This window comes from Panthera uncia, chromosome E1, assembly GCF_023721935.1.
Source record: "Panthera uncia isolate 11264 chromosome E1, Puncia_PCG_1.0, whole genome shotgun sequence".
Lineage (NCBI taxonomy): Eukaryota > Metazoa > Chordata > Mammalia > Carnivora > Felidae > Panthera > Panthera uncia.
Genome location: NC_064814.1, coordinates 33,923,625 through 33,944,084, shown reverse-complemented (window position 1 = coordinate 33,944,084; position 20,460 = coordinate 33,923,625). Strand labels below are relative to the sequence as shown.

The 20,460-nt window shown below is 34.9% G+C and overlaps 1 protein-coding gene across 10 annotated transcripts in view; it reads left to right on the top strand.

The window, feature by feature from the left end:
- BCAS3 (BCAS3 microtubule associated cell migration factor) overlaps positions 1–20,460 on the top strand; it is a 611,080-nt gene that overhangs the window by 350,991 nt on the left and 239,629 nt on the right. The window contains exons 24-25 of one of the 10 annotated variants that reach the window (XM_049637827.1): positions 2,001–2,139; positions 2,414–18,666. The exons of 8 other annotated variants lie outside the window; for them this stretch is intronic. In XM_049637827.1, the coding sequence (XP_049493784.1) occupies positions 2,001–2,113 (113 nt within the window). In that variant the 3' untranslated portion in view covers positions 2,114–2,139; positions 2,414–18,666. Of the gene's footprint in view, positions 1–2,000; positions 2,140–2,413; positions 18,667–20,460 lie in introns of those variants that run through there. One more of the 10 variants, XM_049637829.1, reaches the window with a different exon arrangement.

Sequence of the window (20,460 nt, the reverse complement as noted above, 5' to 3'; positions counted from 1 at the left end):
ATTTTGTTTTTATAATTTCTTGATCATCTAGTATATCTGTGCTTCACTCCTTCACATCGAAATACGTTTCCCAAAATATGTATGTTTTGCTTATTAACTTCAGTGATTTAGGCATGGCATAAATTCTATGCCTGTAGATACCTACGAACCAGCTTCTTACTGTCTCTGTATAAATATGTGTATTTAGACTGGCAGAACTATAACTGCTTTATAAGTAGATGTCACTCCCACAGCATGTTTCATCTGAACTTTGGTGAGTCAAAATGTACTATCCTAGCTAAATTTTGAGTTTAGATAATTATGAGATGTTCCCTTCTTGACCAAGAAGAAGACCATTCTGGAAAGATACTTTATAGGATTTTACCCTTATACACACAGGCTACGTAGAACAAATGAGATTTGAAGGAACTACTCCATTTTTCATTAACATCAGTGTCTCCAAATCATAGATAATATTTCTAGATGAAGTACTTTTTTTCTCTGTACATTTCCTTTCGGTCAGCTATCTAAGAATTTCTTTTCATTGTTTGTTTTTTTTATAACCTGTGTCCTTCTTTTGATAAAGCTATAGGACCTCTGAAGAAAAAGTAGAAATATAGCTGCCAATATCCTATTCAAACTTTGTTTCTCACATTGGTGACTGATCTCTCATTCCCAGACCTGTAGGCTATACCTGTTGAGTAACTTAATAACAGCTCTAAAGTTGCTTTTGAGCCCTCCAGGCAGAAAGCCTAGAAAGATCTGGTTCATCCTAAGTTTGCTTCTCCTCATTTGTGGTTTTACTATGGAAACTGATGTTTACCAAGAAAGAACTCAAAGCAACTGAGATTTAAAGACAGACGCATGCCTGGTTCATATGAAGAGCAGCCCTCTTTGTCAAACTCTACTAAAGTAAACATTTTAATAGAGAAAATGTTATTGGAAGTGGTAGGAGCAGTATTTATGTACATTCCTGAGGAAGATGACAGTAGAAGGAAAATTGTGACAGTTAAGCAAAATGAGTTCTTATCCTGTAGAGTAGGCTTTGATAAATAAGGTATTAGTGTTATGTCAAGTATTTCTACAAATAAGGACAAAGTTCCAGACTTAGTATTTGATGTTCTTGACTTAAGAGGAATATTATTTTTGTTGTACAGTTGAAGTAATCTAAATAATTTCCAAGAGATTTGTTAATTCAGGAGATACTTTTTCGACACCCATTTTTTCCCATTAGCAAAGTAATTTGTGTACTGAAGAAAATGATATACTTAAAACCCAAACTGATTTGATTTGGTGGATTTTGTAATAATTTTTTTGGGCCTGCTCTGACTGATTTTGTAACGATCATTTGTGCCTGCTTTGTGTATTTGGCATTTGATGCATCAGACTTTTTTTTTAAAAAAGGTACTTACTAGAGAAGTATGATTGGGTAGGCAACAAGGAGATTATTTAAGTCAAACCTCTGCTGGAAGGAAGGACGTTCACTTGGGGCATGCTTTTATTTTACAGAGATTTTTCTGATATGCTGGGGGAAGAATATTCCTAGGGATTATATTTCATTGTATCTACAGTTGCCATTCCAATCTGAGGCAGACAAGCTTAGTCACTGTGTCTTACCGCTATCAGAGACGCAAGAGATGCTGGTGGTAAGAAGCAAAGAGATTTGTAAGAAACACCATTAGTCTTCCAATGGTGAGGCAACTTAGTGCTGTGATTTTAAAAACTAGAGCTGAATGATGAAAGCCATGACATTATAATCGTGGTTTTGAACATTTGTTGAAACTTTCAACAAGTGATGTTTCCTACCTATCTAGTCTTCTCTGCGTCTGTAAAAAGAGTTTAAGGTTCCCCACACACAAAAAATTGTTTTTCTTTTTTTTGGCAGGGACATGTTCATTATTTCCTAAAATAATTCTCAGATATAAAGGATATAAAGTTCTTTAGAAATATTGATATATTTCTTTGAATACATGATGTGGCTTTCATTTAATGGACTTCCATATATTCTTTGTGATTATAAGGTGACGAAAACCCCAGGCATACTTGTACCTTAAGTATTCAAAGCCTATGTGGGATCAGTAAGAGGATTATGGATGAGGATGAAATTAAAAGAAGGCTTAGTCGTGAACTGTGAACAGTCCCTCAGAGAGGAAAAAGGAGGTCAGCAATTTTACTTTGACACTATTTATGCTTGAGACAGTTAGCAAATATTCGAATTCAGATATTAAGACTGGCTTTTTTATTAGAAAAGAGGAAGTTTATGCTTTGTTTCAACTCTAATGAACACCTACTTGTCTGTATAGAATCAAAAATAGGTGTTAGAGATTAAGAGCATAGGGAAAAGACCTGATTTTGCCCATGAGGAAGGTGATCAGCCACATCTCTCTCCTTCTGACTTAAATATTCCTCTCATTCTTCTTTCTAATATTTATAGGATGTTAGAAGATGAAATTCAAGTTAACAATGTGGAAAATTTTAGCTCAGCACAATTAAGAAAAAAAAGTGCCCCACTTGAAGATGAAGAAATTGTAAACAGAAGTAGAAGAAACTGTTGGGAAAGCTTTTTTCTGCTGACACATTGCTTCTTTGAATAAATCTTTGTGTCAACTAAAACCTCGCCTTTGCTTTCTCTATTGCAAGCACCAAGTCCTTGACATGACTTTAAGTCTTTCCTAAGCATTTTGAGAAGGAATTGATGGAATTCTCCCTACTGTTGATATACCGGGGTGCCACATATTTACAAGGGGCTTTTTGGCCAAAAGACCCAACTTTCCTTTTTTGTACCTTTATTACTACATCTTTAATACAAGGCTGGACTGTTTATGCAGTCTGTTGCCTGAGACTGTGGTGGCAGAGGGACAATATTGGGGGCAGTATTAGAATTTGTTTAAGTCTGAACCGGGAATTCCATTTGTCTTAGTGACGTTAGTGTCAAACTGTTAGTGCCACGCTATTTTAAATTGTGTCCAAGAGCCTGAGAGGCTTATGCTTATAGGTGCCATCTATAAACTTAGAAAGAAACAAAAGAGTCTCTTTCCATTGAATATATAAGCCCAGTGAGCAATTAAAAAGCAGCCTGGGACCTCACCCGGGCAACTAGTCGGAACCAGAGCTCATGATAGTCCCCTGGATATTGTTGAAAACTGTCAGAGAAAAGCTAAAGCAAATAATCGAAGTGAAAATAATTGTTCCCAGGAAAAAGTCTTGTTTTGTAAGGTTGGTGTAGTGTAAAGAATAGAGACTAGTAACTTGTGAATCTTTGGCTCTGTTCTCAACTTTGCCTGTAATTACCTGTTTGGGAAATTGCTTCAAAACCCAAGACTTTTCTACCATAAAATGAAGGAATTGAAGTAGATTATTTCCAAAGCCTCTTCCAGCTTGAGAAATTGATAAACTTGTACTTTGGATCACCTTTGAAGAATTTTTAAAAATCAGGGTAAAATTTATATGTAGCAGAAATGTACATATCTTAATCATACAACTTGATGAATTTTTACACCTATGTATATCACTACTCAGAATAAATTAGAATATTTACATCATTCTAGAAAGTTCCTTCATGCCCCTTCCAGTCACTACTACCTTTGAGCTAGAGATGACCACTATGAGTTTTATCATCATAAATTAGTTTTACCTATATTAAACTTTATAGATACTTTTTTGTGTCTGGCTTCTTAATGGTTTTGAGTTCATCCAGGTGTTACATGTGTTACTAGTTCCTTTTTTTACATTGCAATGTAGTACAAATATAACACAGTTTATGTATCCATTGTCCTGGGAGCCTGGGTGGCTCAGTTGGTTAAGTGGCCGACTTCAGCTCAGCTCAGAAGCCTGGAGCCTAATCCAGGTTCTGTGTCTCCCTCTCTCTCTGTCACTCCTCCACTCACAATCTCTCTCTCTCTCTCTCTCTCTCTGTCAAAAATAAACATTAAAAAAATGCTTTTATATATCCATTGTCCTACTGTTTTCTGCTTTTAGCTTATTATGAATAAAGCTTGTATAAACTTTATTGTACAAGCCTTCTTTTTTGACATATGCACTTTTTTTTTTTTTTTACATATACATGCATATATTTTGAGCATATACCTAGGACTGGAATTGCTGGCTCAAGAAGTAGGCATGTCTTTAGCTATATTAGGAACCTCCAAGAAGGTATTCCAAAATGACTATGCCATTTTTCATTCTTAGAAATGTATGAGCCATTCTTGTAAATGTAAACGGTAGTTTCAATTTGCTTTTCTCTGATGAATATCAATACTGAGTACCTTGAATATACTTTCTGGCCAGTTGGAGATCTTCTTTTGTAATGTACTTGTGAAGTGAACTTTTATGTGGTCTGTTGTCTTATTGCATTTAAATTCTTTAAATATTTTGGATGTAGGTCTTCTGCCATATTTTACAAATATTTCCTTTTAGTTTATTGCCTTTTCACTTTCGTATTGGTGGTTTTTGACAGCCAGAAATCCAATTTTTCCACTGTTTTTCCTTTTATGTTTTGTGTTTTAAACAAAAATTTTTCCCCATTCCACCCAGTCTTGAGTGATGCTTTTCTCTAGTAATTGTATAGTATTGGCTTTTGCATTTGGGTATATGAACCTTTTCAAATTATTTTTTATCATGCTATAAGGCAAAGATCAAGGTTCAGTTTCTTCCATGCAATTTCTTCTGGCACTATTTATCAAAAAGATACTTTTTTCCTCCATTGAATTTCATTGCTGCCTTTTTAAAAAATCCATGTTTTTCCTGGATTCTCTATTCTGTTCCTTTGATGTGTGTGTGTGTGTGTGTGTGTGTGTGTATCTGCCTTTACACCAATATGATACTGTTTTAAGATTGTAGCATTTTAGTAAGAGATATAGCAGTTTAATATCTTCATTTTTGCTTTTCATGTCTGTCTTGGCTACTCTAGATTCTTTGCATTTCCAAACACATGTGTATGTATATACATACCAGTAATTCATGGTGTGGTCCACTGACCTATGGAAGTCCCCAAGACACTTTTAAGGGATCAGTGCTTGAAAGCTATTTTTATGGTAATATGAAGTGATTATTGGCCTTTCTTTTTTATGCTGTGTTGATTAAGTACAGATGATGCGGAAGCAATGGTTGATAAAACTGATGGCATCTTAGCATAGTGAAAGCAGTGGTACCAAACTATGCTTGTAGCTATGGGTACTCACTCATAGTTTAAAAAAGCTACAATTACTTAAGAATGTCTATGATACAGACAAAATCATTGACATGTGAAAATTTTATTCAATTTTGCTGCTTGTATACTTCTTTTTATTATTCTATATATCACAGTTGAATTAATGAATGATAGTTGTCTTGACAAAATGCACTTGTGTGATTATTGTGAACTGAACTAGCAACTATTTTCATGGAATACTATTTTATTAGAAAGAACAACTGACAAACTTTGTTTATTCAAACCTGGGTATTTGGCAAAAATTTTCTCAAAAATAAAATAGGCCTGCCACTTCAAAGAAAACAACTGACAATATTTGTTACCAATGATAAAACTCATTTTCAATTAAAACTTAGAAAATTGAAAATCATATATCCATGTATCTACCACTATTTAATAAGCTCCCAATACTTAAAGACATTTCTGATGAGATAGGTGGTGATATTAACCAGTGTGATATTTTTATGTCATATAATAATATAAATCCACATTTGGAGATCCGAAATATTTTCTGAAAGACCAATTTTATTATATTACAAAAGTATGTATGGTTAATGGACTCATTCCAAATGTAAGAAAGGACAAAGGATTTTCATGTAACAGACTACAAAAGTTAATTGATATCGTTTCAATTAACTTGTTAAGGGTCGTCTCAAAGAAGAATATTCTAAGAATCTGAAAAGGCTCAGGATCTGAATATGCTCTATCCTTCTCCAGTTACATTTTTGAGTGAGGCCAACTTGTCTTCACATACTCAACCAAAACAACATATCACAACAGATTGAATGCACAAATTGATAAGAGAATCTACCTGTTGTTTATTATAAAAGTTTCTGTCCAAAAAAGTAAAAATTACATTCTTCTCATTATTTTTCAGTTTGGAAATTTTGAACAAAAAATATCACTTATGTTAATACATAGAGAGTTTCTTGTATTTTAATGAGTTAATACATAAATGTTTTCAATGTTGATAGATATAAAATACATAAACCTTTTGTGCTCTTTGGAAACCTCAATTTTTAAGAGCACAAAAGGGTCCTGAATCAAAAAATGTTTGAAAATCACTGAGATATAACTATATCCTCATATACATACACATTAAATGTATAATCATCTCTACAGAAATTTAGATGAGATTTCATTGGATCAAATTTTGGAGAATTGACATCTTAAAAATATTCAGTCTTCCAACACATGAACATTTTATAGCTCTCCATTTAGTTAGGCCTTTTTAATTTCTCCTACTACTGTTACATTTCAATGTAGAAGTCTTAAACATATTTTATAAAATTTACTTCAATTATTTGATGTTTTGATGCTAGTATAAATAGCGTATTGTGTTTCATTTTTCAGACTTTTTTTCATAGCATATAGACTACATAATTTTGTTTGTATGTTGAACTTGTATCCAGAAACCTCTTTTTTTTTTAAATCTTCAAGTTTTTATTTAAATTCCAGTTAGTTAACATATAGTGTAATATTAGTTTCAGGTGTAGGATTTGGTGATTCATCAGTTACCTACAACACCCAGCACTCATCACAAGTGCCCTCCTTTCTAAATTCATGTATTCTAATAGATTCCTTTGGATTTTCTACTATGTAGTCATTGATCTGCAAACAAAGATGGTTTTCTTTCTTTCTCATCTTTATACCTTTTATTTCTTTTTCCTCTTTATTGTACTTGCTTAGACATTCCAGCTAAATGTTGAATAGAAGTGAAGATATTGAACATTCTTGTCTTAATCTTAGAAAGAAGTTTTTAATATTTCCGTATAATGTTACATGTAATTTTTAAAATGAAAACCTACATTTGAATATTATTTCTTTATTGGAGTGAGGAATAGATGGGCAAAATTCATAAAAGAATCAAACTGACATTCTAAAACTGAAAAATATACCTTAAATAAATAATTTGTGGAATGGGCTTAATAGTTGACTGGATGCAGAAGAAAAGGATCAGAGACTCAAAAACAAGTCAAAAATTATCAGACTGAAGCACAGAGAGAAGAAAATAATGAAATAAAACAACTCAGTGTGAGAAGTATGTGGGGTAATATTAAACTGTCTAATGTATGTGGTTGTTACACATGGATGACAAGGAGGGAAAGGGCAAAAAAAAAAAAAGTGAATGGCTGAGAATTTTCCAAAATTACTTAAAGACCTGAACTTTCAAAGTTTCAAGAAGCTCACTATACCCCAAGTAGGATAAAAACAAAATCACATGAAGGCATATCAGAGGCAAACTGTTGAAATCCTTAAATCATGAAGCAATTTTAAAAACTCCACTGTATTTCTTTATTTCTTGGGTTCATATTTGGGTGAGAGTTTAGAGTTATGACAAAATTAGGGTGATTCTTAAGTTTCTTTGGCAGTATGAGATCCCCATCTCCCAGAGATCTATGAGGAATCTTTAGGATATTCACCATTAGATAGAAGTAAAAGATATGGAAAGCCAGTATTTATTGATAAACAGCTCTGTGCCCAACACTGTGCTAGGTGCTTTTACATGGCTTATCCCACTGAATCATATTTAATTAGGATCACAGGCCCATCTCAGAAATATGCAAAGCGTGGGACCTAAGACACCTAGCTCCTGATACTTAGAATTACTTAAAGTGCATTATGGTGACACCTCAGATAAGTCCAAATCTCCTTTTACCCTGACTGATCAAATATTCATTTCAAAACACTGTATGCTGAAATGAGTCACATGGGAGTTGAAGAAAATCAACTATTCAGGTGGTGAAAATGTGTGAATGCAGCTGGCAGATGAAGTTCCAGTATGATGAATTCCCAACTTGTCCTTATTGCTGCAGGCAACAACTGACAGGCCTGACTGGTCATTGGCTTTCCATTTCTGGCATTGATAGGACTGAAAATTCTTCGTGTCACAGATACTTAAAAGCTGTCCCTGTTATAGTGGATACAAACAGTGCTGGAGGGTCCTTATTGCATAGAGATGTAATCAATATGGTCTAGAGTTCTTGACCTGAACCTATAATTATCTGGATGTTATAAAGGTAGCTTGTTGTTACAGAAAATGCTTATATTCAGAACTTTGGGACTAAGTTGTGAATGGAGAGAAGAAAAATAGGAGCTTTGTCCCTCTTCCTGTATTTCACAGTATTTAGGAAGCTATCATAGTAATCACAGAACAGAGTATTCTTATAGGATTAGTAGAACATTGTATCATCAGGCTTTGGGGTGCTGAAGTTTAAATCTTACCTCTGATGCGATCCTAATCCCAGAAAAAGTTGTGACTTTAATGTTTTGCAGCTTGTGGCTATGATTGTTTTGAATGCCAAAATAGGGGGGGGGGGTTGTTTTTGTTTTTTTTATTGAGCCAAATTCCTGGATTTGAAGTGCAGCTTTAAATAATAATACATTTTGAGTTTGCTATTTTCCTGCTGCTAAGAGTATGGTGAAAAAAGCTGGGTAAGCATACATTACAGCATCTGTGATCCATGGGCAGGAGTGAGCAGAAGGAGATGACACTGGTAGCAGTTCTTAAGTCATTGTTTGTACTGATGTGTTTAAGTATATTGTGATCGAGATTAATTTGCCATTGAAAATAGTGGGGGAAAAGGCACAGAATGACTTAACAGGAGATGTGAATCCTGATTCCTCTGTTACTGCTTGGTTTAACATAACTCTGGATGGCATTATTATTGGATTACCCTATGGATAGGATGCCTTGAAAAAGAGGGGGAAAGTAATGTTTTATAGTAAAGAGCTCTTTAAGAACAAGAGCTGTCTTTGTAGGTCTCATGCCTGGTATTGGTGCTTGTCATGGAGCAGATAATCAATATTTGTTGCATTGTTGATTTCTGATAGAACATAAGGCTTAAAATATACCATAAACTGATTAAAATTTAATAACATTGCATCTTTGTATCTACATTACATCACTTACACCCAGAAAATATGATCTTGGCCTAGAGTTCTTTATTAGAGTTGCCCTTAGGTTTATTGTCACTATTTCTTTGTTTGGGCCCTTAGTAAACTGTGTTATCAGTAGGAATATTTTTTTTTTTTTATTTTTTTAATATTTTTGAGAGACAGAGAGAGACAGAGCATGAGCAGGGGAGGGGCAGAGAGAGAGGGAGACACAAAATCTGGAAGCAGGCTCCACACTCCGAGCTGTCAGCGCCGAGTCTGATGTGGGGCTCAAACTCACTAATTGTGAGATCAGGACGTAGGCTGAAGTCAGACGCTTAACCGACCGAGCCACCCAGGCACCCCCAGTTGGAATATTTTTGCAGAGCATTTCAAATGATCTTTCATGTCATTTTTTAAAAGCAGCATTATGTTTAAGTAGTTTGTTTCTCATCTTTGATAGCTTTTACATAATCAGATAATAAAAATAAGGGAATTATGGCCCTCAAATCAGTTGTGTTTTTGTAGTATTAGGCTTGCATAGGAATTTGTGTTTTAAGGTTATCTTTACAAAGCATTCACTATAGCAAATTCCTGCTTTCTGGAATCTTCTCAAGCCTGGAAAACTGAAAGCAATGGACCTGCTTTTGTTTTCTGGTCATACTGGGCTAATTTTCAGACATACCATTGTATGGTTATTTAGGGCTGTCTTTTAAGCTTGCCTGTCTTATACATGAACCCAGGATATTAGCATTTAGGGATATCTGACCTAAATTCCATTAAACCAAAATAATTTCTTGAAGAATTGCCACCATTTTTGTAATGTCATTGCAGTTCAGTGACTTGTACTTATGCTCCAGGCAGCCCTGTGAGACTTGGTATCTTGAGTCTTAAACCTGTTTTACTTTGTTTGAGCTAAGAATATTGGAAAGACCACAATTATTCTATAAATGCTCCATGTTAAGATTGGAGAGAATACCAAAGTTACACTTGAAACTTTAATTGAATTCCCGTTAGTAATCCCTTTTTTAGATGCGTTTATATACTTTTCAGATGAACAATGTTTGCATGATTGGGAAGAGAAAAGACTTTCATTTCACTCTTCTGTTTCTCTCTACCTAAAAAGGACACTTACAGCATCCATACTAGTCCCTTTGACATTCTCCTATTGGGCTGACCTTTCCTATGTTAGAAATTTTTAGCCATGAGTGAATGCCTTTAAATAGAGTATTTATAGCCATGGTAGGATCCTAATTCCCGGAGTCAGAGGGCCTAAACTAGAGAGATCTTAGTAAAATTTTGGTATGGTGCCTGAAACTTTTCATTTGCCTTGAAACCTGTTCTTAATTTTACTCTTTATTCCAATTCACCCCATTGATTAAATTAATTGCTTTCTCCGCTGTTCTTAAACTTTTACTGTTGTGTTTATCACCTCATATTAAAGTTAGTTGGGAACCATTTCCCATTCTAGACTGTGAGCTCATCTTTGTGCTCCCCACAGCACCCTGAATGGTTCTGACCCATAATAGGCACTCAATAAATGTTAATGAATTCAACATTTCAGCATGAAATATTGAAACCAAATTTTTGCATTTGACTAGATACAGTAGTTGCCTTTTAGGAAGGGAACTGAGTGGCTAGGGAACAGAGATAAAAAGGAGACTTTTTTTTCAATGTAGTCTTTTAGAACATGTGTATGCATTATCCACAAAACATAAATGAAACTGTTTAACACCTAACATATTTTTCAGTATTTGATAGGTTACCATTGCAAGTTGTTTGTTTGTTCATTTACATAAATGAAGAAACTGAGGTTAAGGGATGTTAAATAACTTGTCTGTTGTCACATAGCTAGTAGGCAGCAGAGCAAAGATATGATTCTGTGAAACCTTCACTTCTTCCAGGGTATTAAATAGCATCTTGGCCACAATAGCCTGCCTTGATTTCATTCATATGATTAGCAGGTGTTATATCTGACCTAGGAACTGTCTTTATTTATTTATTTATTTATTCATTTATTTATTTATTTATTTATTTATTTATTAAGAGAGACAGAGCACAAGTGTAGGGAGAGGGTCAAAGGGAGAGAGAATCTTAAGAAGGCTCCACACTTAGCCTGATGCAGAGCTTGATTCCACAACACTGGGATCATGACCTGGGCTAAAATCAAGAGTTGGGTACTCAATCAACTGAACCACCCAGGTGCTCCTATTCTTTATAGCATATATTGTGTACATCATAGAATTCTTCAACTACAGCCTTTCCACTCTTAGGTGGCACCTCTATTTTAAGGAGCCATTGGCCAGACCTCTTTGATAAGGTTTTGATGGCTCACGTAGGTATTCCTGCTGCTGACAGAGAAACTCTTACTCTTTAAGCAGTAAATATTTACTTTCAGCTAGGAAAGCCACTATCAATCAGGTAATGTTTTCTGAAGCTGAAAAAGGCATTCACTAAAGAATGGTGATTGCCCAAGGTCACTTTCTTTTCCATCTGCTTGTGGGCAAATGCACACTAAAAGAATACTAGTGTTTGAAACTCACAATTTATTCTGTATTTGGGGGTAGGGGAGAGGGAGGCAAAGTGATGATATTTCTCTTAGAAATATTTTTAATTGCTTTTTCAAAGTATGGATTAAAGCATAAAAGAAGCCAAAAATGTCCTGATACTAAATGGACTGGACACCTTGATCTTTCATGGCATAATATATGAGTGGGGATTCCCAAAGGACCTTTGTACACTACAATATTTATTACTATAAAGATCTATGAGTTCTTAGCCACTTTGAAACTTATAAAAGCTGTTCACATCCCATCCACTGGACTTGTGTTTTCACATGTTTAAGTTATTCTTGTTTGTTTTGTATAGTTTATTCAGAAATAACTCCCCACTTCAAATTCTGAAAAATAATATCTGGCCCTTTAATAAAGGTGGAGAAAAAAATTCAACTCGGGTATGAAAGTGTACGTGAGAGAGAAATGTATTTGCTTGCTTTTCCTGTCCATTAACGCTTGGGAACTACAGGATCTTTAACCAGCCCATTTATGCCTCTGTTTTCTCATCTGCAAAATGGCAACTAAATATTTGCCTTCTATTTGGTTGACATAAACAAAATACTAACAAACCCGAAAGGCTCTGGATTGATACCTCTGTCAGCTCCTGCTGTCGAAGGTGGAATTTTCACTTGTAGTTTGTTCATTGTTATTTCAAGAATAAACATTATGGCTTGTTCTTGGTTTATTATGGTTTATTTTTAACATTATAGTCTTGGGGCACCTGGCTGTCTCAGTCGGTTAAGTGTCTGACTCTTGAATTCAGCTCAGGTCATGATCTCATGGTCCATCGGATCAAGCCCTGTGTTGGTCTCTGTGCCGACAGCATGAAGCCTGTTTGGGATTCTCTATCTCCTCCTCTCTCTGCCTCTACCCTGTTTGCATGTGCTCTCTCTCTCAAAATAAATAAATACGCTTAAAAATAAAACAAAAACAATATAGTCTTAAGAATAAAAAAAGAAGTTACTAAGGAACGTTAATGAATATAAAACCACTAACATGCACAAAAATAGCTATATGCAAACTAGTAGGTGTCCTTGACTGAGACAAAATTATTCTGAGGTGGTGATCATGAAAATTATCATAATTTTAAATTATGTGTTTCCCTACTTATGAAGGAAACCTAACTGGACTATGTATTCTGGGAAAGTTATAACATTAAAAGACAATAAATACGATATTTAACATCTCTATTTAAATCTTGAGTTACATGCAGCCTATACAGTTCCTGTGCTGCATATTAAATTTTATATATAATGAATAATACCGTTTTTTTACAATATTTGATTGCTTAATATACTGTGCTAAGTACTTCATATACATTAGCTTTTTTATTCTTCATAAAATTCCCATGAGGTAAAGGTATTGTTATACAGTTGACCCTTGAACAATGTGAGGGTTAGGGGGGCTGACCCCCCTGTACAGTTGAAAATCCATGTATAAATTTTGACTCCCCTAAAAGTTAATTACTAATAGCCTGCTGTTGGCCAGAAGCCTTCCTGAGAACATAAACAGTCAATTAACCCATATTTTGCATGTTATATATATTATATACTGTATTTATATACTGTATTCTTATAATAAAGTAAGCTAAAGAAAAGAAAATGTTATTGAGAAACTCATAAGGAAGACAATACACATTTACAGTACTATATTGTGTTTATGTTTTTAAATTTAAAAATCCATGTTTAAGTGGACCCATGCAGTTCAAACCCATGTTGTTCAAGGATCAACTGTAATTCCCTTTTTTCAGAATAAGGAACTATGACTCAGAAAAGTTATATATGCTGTACTATCTTCCACTTTGGCAATGCCATCTGAATTTCTTTGTCATGAATGTGTTTTATGTAGCTCTCTATTAAATTTTATTTTTGATAGGTGCATTTTTAGAATAGGCAGGTTACATGTAGCGGAAGTACATGAACTTTGTGGTCAAGTGTAAATTCTGTCCTTATAGCCAACCAGGTATATGACCTTGCGTCTCTTTTTCCTTAAGAAGAATATAAGAACACCTGTGTCCTATTGGGAAAATTCATAGGACATTTGTAAAGATTCTGGCCATAGCCCAGGTATACAACAAGGACTCATTAAATGTTAGTTCTTTCCCTGTTACTGTTACTTTATTTCAATGATGATGATGATGATGCAGCAATAGCTTTTACTATATCAAAGTTTTGGTACACAACAAGGACTCATTAAATGTTCTCTCCTTGTTACTTTATTTCAATAATAATGATGATGATGATGATGATGATGCAATAGCTTTTACTGTATCCCAAAGTTTTTGTTTTCTATATATTTTATGTTTATATACCTTTGGAGACTGGCTATAGTATTGTCCTCATTTTATAATTGAGGACACAGACTTTGAGAAGTGGTAGATCCTATGTTGGAAGCCAGGCAGTCTAATGCCAGAGCTTGTATTCTTAACTAATATGTAATTTTCTTGGAAGACATGTTCCATTAACAATAGATTACATTCTGATATTTTAAGCAACAGTTTAAATCTCAGAAATCGTCATCCCACCCCCTCCTACACCATCCATTTCTTCCAGTTTCAGATTGTGACAGTATGACAATTTCTTTCCTGATCCTCATTTGATTCCTACGGTAAGTTTGTTACATTAGATATGTAGAGACCTTTCTGATTGTAAAATCTGTGATCGTATATTGTTTGGTTACATTTGCAGTATTCTGAGGCAGCTCTGATAGTCCCTTAAGGGAAAGGGATTCATCACTGATTTTGATAAGGAATATGTTGACTTCTTGACTGAACTGAAATTAGCCATTTCATGGGAGTTTTGGTGGGGACTACAGAACAGGAATTAACTCCTTGAGCTGCTTCACTCCTTAAAAAGAGGAACCTCAAAATAGTTCTGCCCAAACAGATTTGACTTTAGGGATGTTTGTTTTTGCATATAAATACATTTCACTCAGTCTTCAGAAGGTACTCTGTCTTCAAAAATGGAGCTTGTTTTGTTTGCGAGGGGAGCAGACCACTCTCCGGAGTATGTTAGACTGGCTGTTTACATTTGGTTTTAACTGTCTTGATCTGTCCCTGTCTCTCCTTCACTCTTTTTACCCCTCTCTCTGTTTCAGTTTGTCTTCTGTTTCTCTTTCTCCTGCCTAGCTTCTATCTTCCTATTTTGATAATTCTGCTTTATTTCTGTAAGTGAAAGACTCTCCCAGGATGCTGAATATGCCTTTATTTTTACAGCACTCCTTATATGCACAGAAGATTTTAGCTTGGCTGTAAAGCTTGCTCTTGGCATAAATTTGGCAGATAGTTTTTAGCCTGGGTGAGACTTTTTATTGGGATCATGAAAGTGTTGGGCCGTCACTGCCCTCCACTTTTCCTTCTTGAAGTATGACATTAGTGGTTTTAGCTCTTGTTGACCCTTCTTTTTAAACCAAAGCTTTATAGCTTATTAGTGCATAGTGTGGATTTTTCTTATGATATGTTGGAGGGAAAGAAAAAAACTCCTCTAAAGTTACAAATGGTTTCACTTACCAAAATGATTATTTCTCTTGGAAAGTTCTGTCTTTTCTTTAAAATTTCCGGGAGTTGGGTGGGCTCGATGTCCTCTCTCCCACTCTTTCTCTACCCACACTCTCACACTGGCAGAAATGCTGAGAGCTTTAAGCATAATTCCAGGCTTCTAGGAGGCAAATCATTGACCAAGGAATAACCAAGATACGCTTATCTGCTGTTATTTTTAAAGAAAGTTTTTCAGTCAAAATGGAAGTAAGGACAGGATGCTGCAGGCTTGTTTTTGACTGTTTGTTTCACTTATGGAACATAGAACAGATGCTTTAGAACATCAGTAATGAGTATTTCAGGCACCGTTGGGGAATTGAAATCTATGCTTTTCAAATCTGCAATTAATCTCATACTTCGTCATTTATTGGATCAAATAGTTTCATTTGCTTAGGATCCAGGTCAGCGCCTTGAGCTCCAAATCAGGTATTATTTGTACCTTTGTGAGAGATTCTCTGCTTTGCCCCTATCTGTTTCTGCTTCATTTAAGCGTCTTCATTTTTCCAAGGCTTTAATGAAATAAAAATTATTTGCCCTCTCCCTAAAAATAATACTTAAAAAACTTTTATCTTACATTTTGCTTATCAGAGTAACTTTGCTCAGCCTTGGAACAGAGCACTCTTAATGTGAGCCCGATAGATCTAAGCTTCTGATGGGTCCACAAGAAACCACTGAAGAAATTTAAGGATTTCCTGGCCAAAGCAAGGCGTGTCCTTCAGTAGGGTTTCAGATTATAACATAAACCTAGATACATCTGAAAAGAAGAAAAAATGTGATTTTTTTTATCACCATAAACTGTATAAATACATACTTCAGGTAACCTCCATAGGTTGCCTCCCTGCTCTTGGCTCAGCAGTGGATTTTAATGGAGCCACTTCTGCACCTCTGCTCTTTCATCCCTCCCTTTTTATGAGAATAAAAAGTAAATTGGGTGCTATTTAAATATTCTCAACTTACATTTATTGAAAACTACCCTGCCGTGGGGCATAGCACTTTGAAAAACTGCCTTGCTTTAGCCCAGTTTTCCACCCAGGTGGTTTACCCCAAAACCTGGACTTTGCTTTACTCAGACTTTTAATTTCTTTAAACTAAATAGAAGGAACCCAGTTTCATTTGTGAGGTTTTTCAATAAAAGTTAAGTGGAGTGTGGCTAGGAAACCAGACCTGTGAAAAGCCATGACTCTGCTGACACTAGAGGAAAAGCTACAGAATTCTTATACTGCTTTTGCTTTCAGTGTTCAGGAGAAAAGAGGAAATGAGGAAGGTGGAAGAGCTTTAGTGCTGGTACATTTTAGGAAAGCAGGGGAGCAAGGAAAGTTTGTTGGGGTTCATGTGTCACTTACTGGTGCTTTATTTGAAAGTCTCCCCTACTTGTAGGTCTATGTTCTTTCTAGAAAACTTGTCAAGTACAAAAAATTATAAAGAATAAAATTTAAAGACTGATTTCATTCCACAGGTATAATTAGTCTTAACATTTTGGCATATAACTTTTTAGTGCCTTTTTATTTATAAAATATTAGAAAATTGGCAATACATTAAACGATATTTTGTAACTTGCCTCATTTACCATCAGCAGATTTCTTTTAAGTAATTAAATATTTTTTAAAACATAGACAAGTTTTGATGTGTAGCTATTTTGCGAGAGGGAGAGAGAGAGTGAGAGAATCCCAAGCAGGCTACATGCTATCAGTACACAGCCCAAGATGGGGCAAGATCATAACCCAAGCTGAAATCAAGAGTCAGATGTTTAACCAACTGAGCCACCCAGGCACCCCTCAAAACATAGATAATTTAATAGTTATATTCTTTGAATCATTTGTCTAATCTTCTGTCATTAAATTTTTTGGTTTTTAATTTTTTACCATGCTAATTAAGAATAAATAAAATTCTTATATATAAATCCTTGGTTTATATATTTCCAAACATTTAAGGAAGAATTAATATCAATTCTTCTCAAATGCTTCCAAAATAGAAGAGTAAAGAACACCTCCAAACTCGCTTTACAAGGTCAGCATTACCCTGATAGCAAAACCAGATTAAGGACACTATGAGAAAGGAAAATTACTGATCATTATTCCTGGTGAACATAGATACAGAAATCCTTAATAACCTATTAGCAAACCAAATTCACCAATATGTTAAAAGGATCATATACCATGATCACATGGAATTTATTCCAGGGATGCTTGGATGGTTTAACATCCACAAATCAATCAATTGGTGTGGTATACAGCACATTAACAAAATAAAGGATTAAAATTATATCACCTCAACAGATTCAGAAAAAGCACTTGACAAAATACAACTTCCATTTTTTATAAAGACTCTCAACAAAGTGGGCATAAAGGCCATATGTGACAAACCCACAGCTAACATTATACCCAGTAGTGAAAAGCTTAAAGGTTTTCCTCCAAGGTCAGGAACAACACAAGGATGCCCACTTCTGTGCTTTGATTCAACATAGTATGGAAGACCTAGCCAGAGCAATTAGGCAAGAAAAAGAAATAAAAGTTATCCAAATTGGAAAGGAAGAAGTAAAACTATCACAATTTGCATATGACAGATGTTATATATAGAAGCCCTAAAGACTTCACCAAAATACCCCTAGAACTGATAAATGAATTCAGTAAAGTTGCAGGGTACAAAAACAATATATAAAAATCAGTTGTGTTTCTATACACTAATAACAAACTAACAGAAAAAGAAAACAATCTCATTTACAATTGCTTTGGAAAGAATGAAATACCCAGGAATAAATTTAGTGAGGTGAAAGACCTGTGTATGGAAACCATATGACATTGATGAATGAAATCAAAGAAGACACAAATAAATGGAAAGATATTGTGTGCTCATGGATTAGAAGATTTGATATTGTTAAAATGTCCATTCTACCCAAAACAGTGTACAGATTCAATCCATTCCCTATCAAACTTTTAATGGTATTTTTCACAGAAATAGAACAAGCAATCTTAAAATTTGTATGGAACCACAAAAGACCCTGAATAGCCAAAGAAATCTTGAGAAAGAAGAACAACATGGAGGCATCATGTTTCCTGATTCCACTCTATATTACAAAGCTATAGTAATCAATACAATATTGCCATAAAAATAGACATATAGATAAATGAAACAGAATAGAGAGCCTAAAAACAAACCCACAGATATATGATCGATTAATTTATGACAAAGGAGCCAAGAATATACAATGGGGAAATGATAGTCTCTTTAAAATTTTTCTTAAAACTTTTAATTGATTTATTATTTTTTATTTTTTTAGAGAGAGCATGTGAGTGAGGGAGAGGGGCAGTGGGAGAGAGAGAATCTCAAGCAGGCTCCATGTTCAGCACAGAGCCTGACTCAGGGCTCGATCCCACGATCCTAAGGTGACCTGAGCTGAAATCAAGGGTCAGATGTTCAGCCACCCAGGCACCCCAGGGTAGTCTCTTCAATAAATAGTTTTGGAAAAACTGGATCACTATCTTACAACATACACACATTTCAACTGAAAATGGATTAAAGACTTTAATGTAAAACCATTTTGAAACCATAAAACTCCCAGAAGAAAACAGTCAGTAAGCTTGACATTGGTCATGGCGATAATATTTGAATTTGACACCAAAAGCAACGGCAATGAAAACAAAGGTAAACAGTTGGGACTACAGACTACAAAGCTTCTGTACAGTGAAAGAAAACATCAACAGAATGAAAAATTAACCTATGGAATGAGATAAAATATTTGCAAATCATGTATCTGATAAAGGGTTAATATCTAAAATATATATAGGGGCGACTAGGTGGCTCAGTCTGTTAAGCTCAGGTAGTGATCTCACAGTTCCTGAGTTTGAGCTCCGCTTTGGGCTCTGTGCTGACAGCTCAGAGCCTGCAGTCTGCTTCACATTCTGTGTCTCCCTCTCTATCTCTGCCCCTCCCTTGCTGTCTCTCTCTCGCTCTCTCTCTGTCAAAAATAAATAAATATTTAAAAATTTAATAAAAAATAAAACATATATAAAGAATTCATACAACTCCATAGAAAAAAAATTTTGGTTAAAAATGGACAGAGGATCTGAATAGACATTTTTCCACAGAAGTACACAGAAGCCAACAAGTACATGAAAAGATGCTCAACATCACTAGTCAGCAGGGAAATGGGAATTGAAGCCACATTGAGATAGCACCTCACACCTATTAGAAATGGCTATTGTCAAAAAGAAAAAGGCTATTGTCAAAAAGACAAGAAATAACAAGTGGATAAAATGGAATGCTTATGCACTATAAATTGGAATTTTGGACAGTAAATTGGTGCAGCTGCTGTGGAAAACAGTATGGAGGTTCCTCAAAAAATTAAAAATAGAGGGACGCCTGGGTGGCTCAGTTGGTTAAGCATCTGACTCTTGATTTCAGCCCAGGTCATGATCTCACGGTTCATGAGATGGAGCCCCGTGTTGGGCTCTGCGCTGCCACTGTAAAGCTTGGGATTCTCTCTGTCCCTGTCTTTCTGCCCCTTCCCCACCTGTGCACATTCTCATTCTCTCTCTCTCTCTCTCTCTTTTTCTCTCTTTCTCTCTCTCAAAATAAATAAATAAATAAAAATTAAAAGTAGAACCACCATATGTTTCAGCAGTTTCACTTTTGGGTATTTATTTGAAACACTAACTTGAAAAGATACCTGCATTCCTGTGTTTGCTACAGCATTATTTACAATAGCTAAGACATGGAAACAACCTAAGTATCCATCGATAGATGAATGGATAAAGAAAATGTAGTATATATACAATGGAATATTTTTCAGCCATAAAAAAGAAGGAAATCCTGTCATGACAACCTGGATAAAATTTGAGGGCTTTATGCTAAATGAAATAAGGCAGATGGAGAAAGGCAAATACCATATGATCTTACCTGTATGTAGAATCTAAACAAAACAAACTAATCTCATACATACAGAGAGACTGGTGGTTATCAGACATGGGGTGGAGGTAGGAGGTGGTCACAATGGTGAAGGTGGTCAAAAGGTACAAACTTCCAGTTATAAAGTAAATAGAGTAAATAAGTCCTGGGGAAATAATATACAGCCAGGTGTCAATAGTTCATAATACTATATTGTATATTTGGAAGTTGCTAAGGGAATAGATCTTAAAAATTTTCATCATAAGGAAAAAAGTTTGTAACTGTGCATCTTGATGGATATTAAATAGGCATACTGTGATGATCATTTTGTAATATATACATATATGATCATGTTGTACACCTGAAATTAATATAATGGCACATGTCATTTGTGTTTTGATTTTTTAATATAAATAATGGTCAAAATAGCAAATTTTGTTATA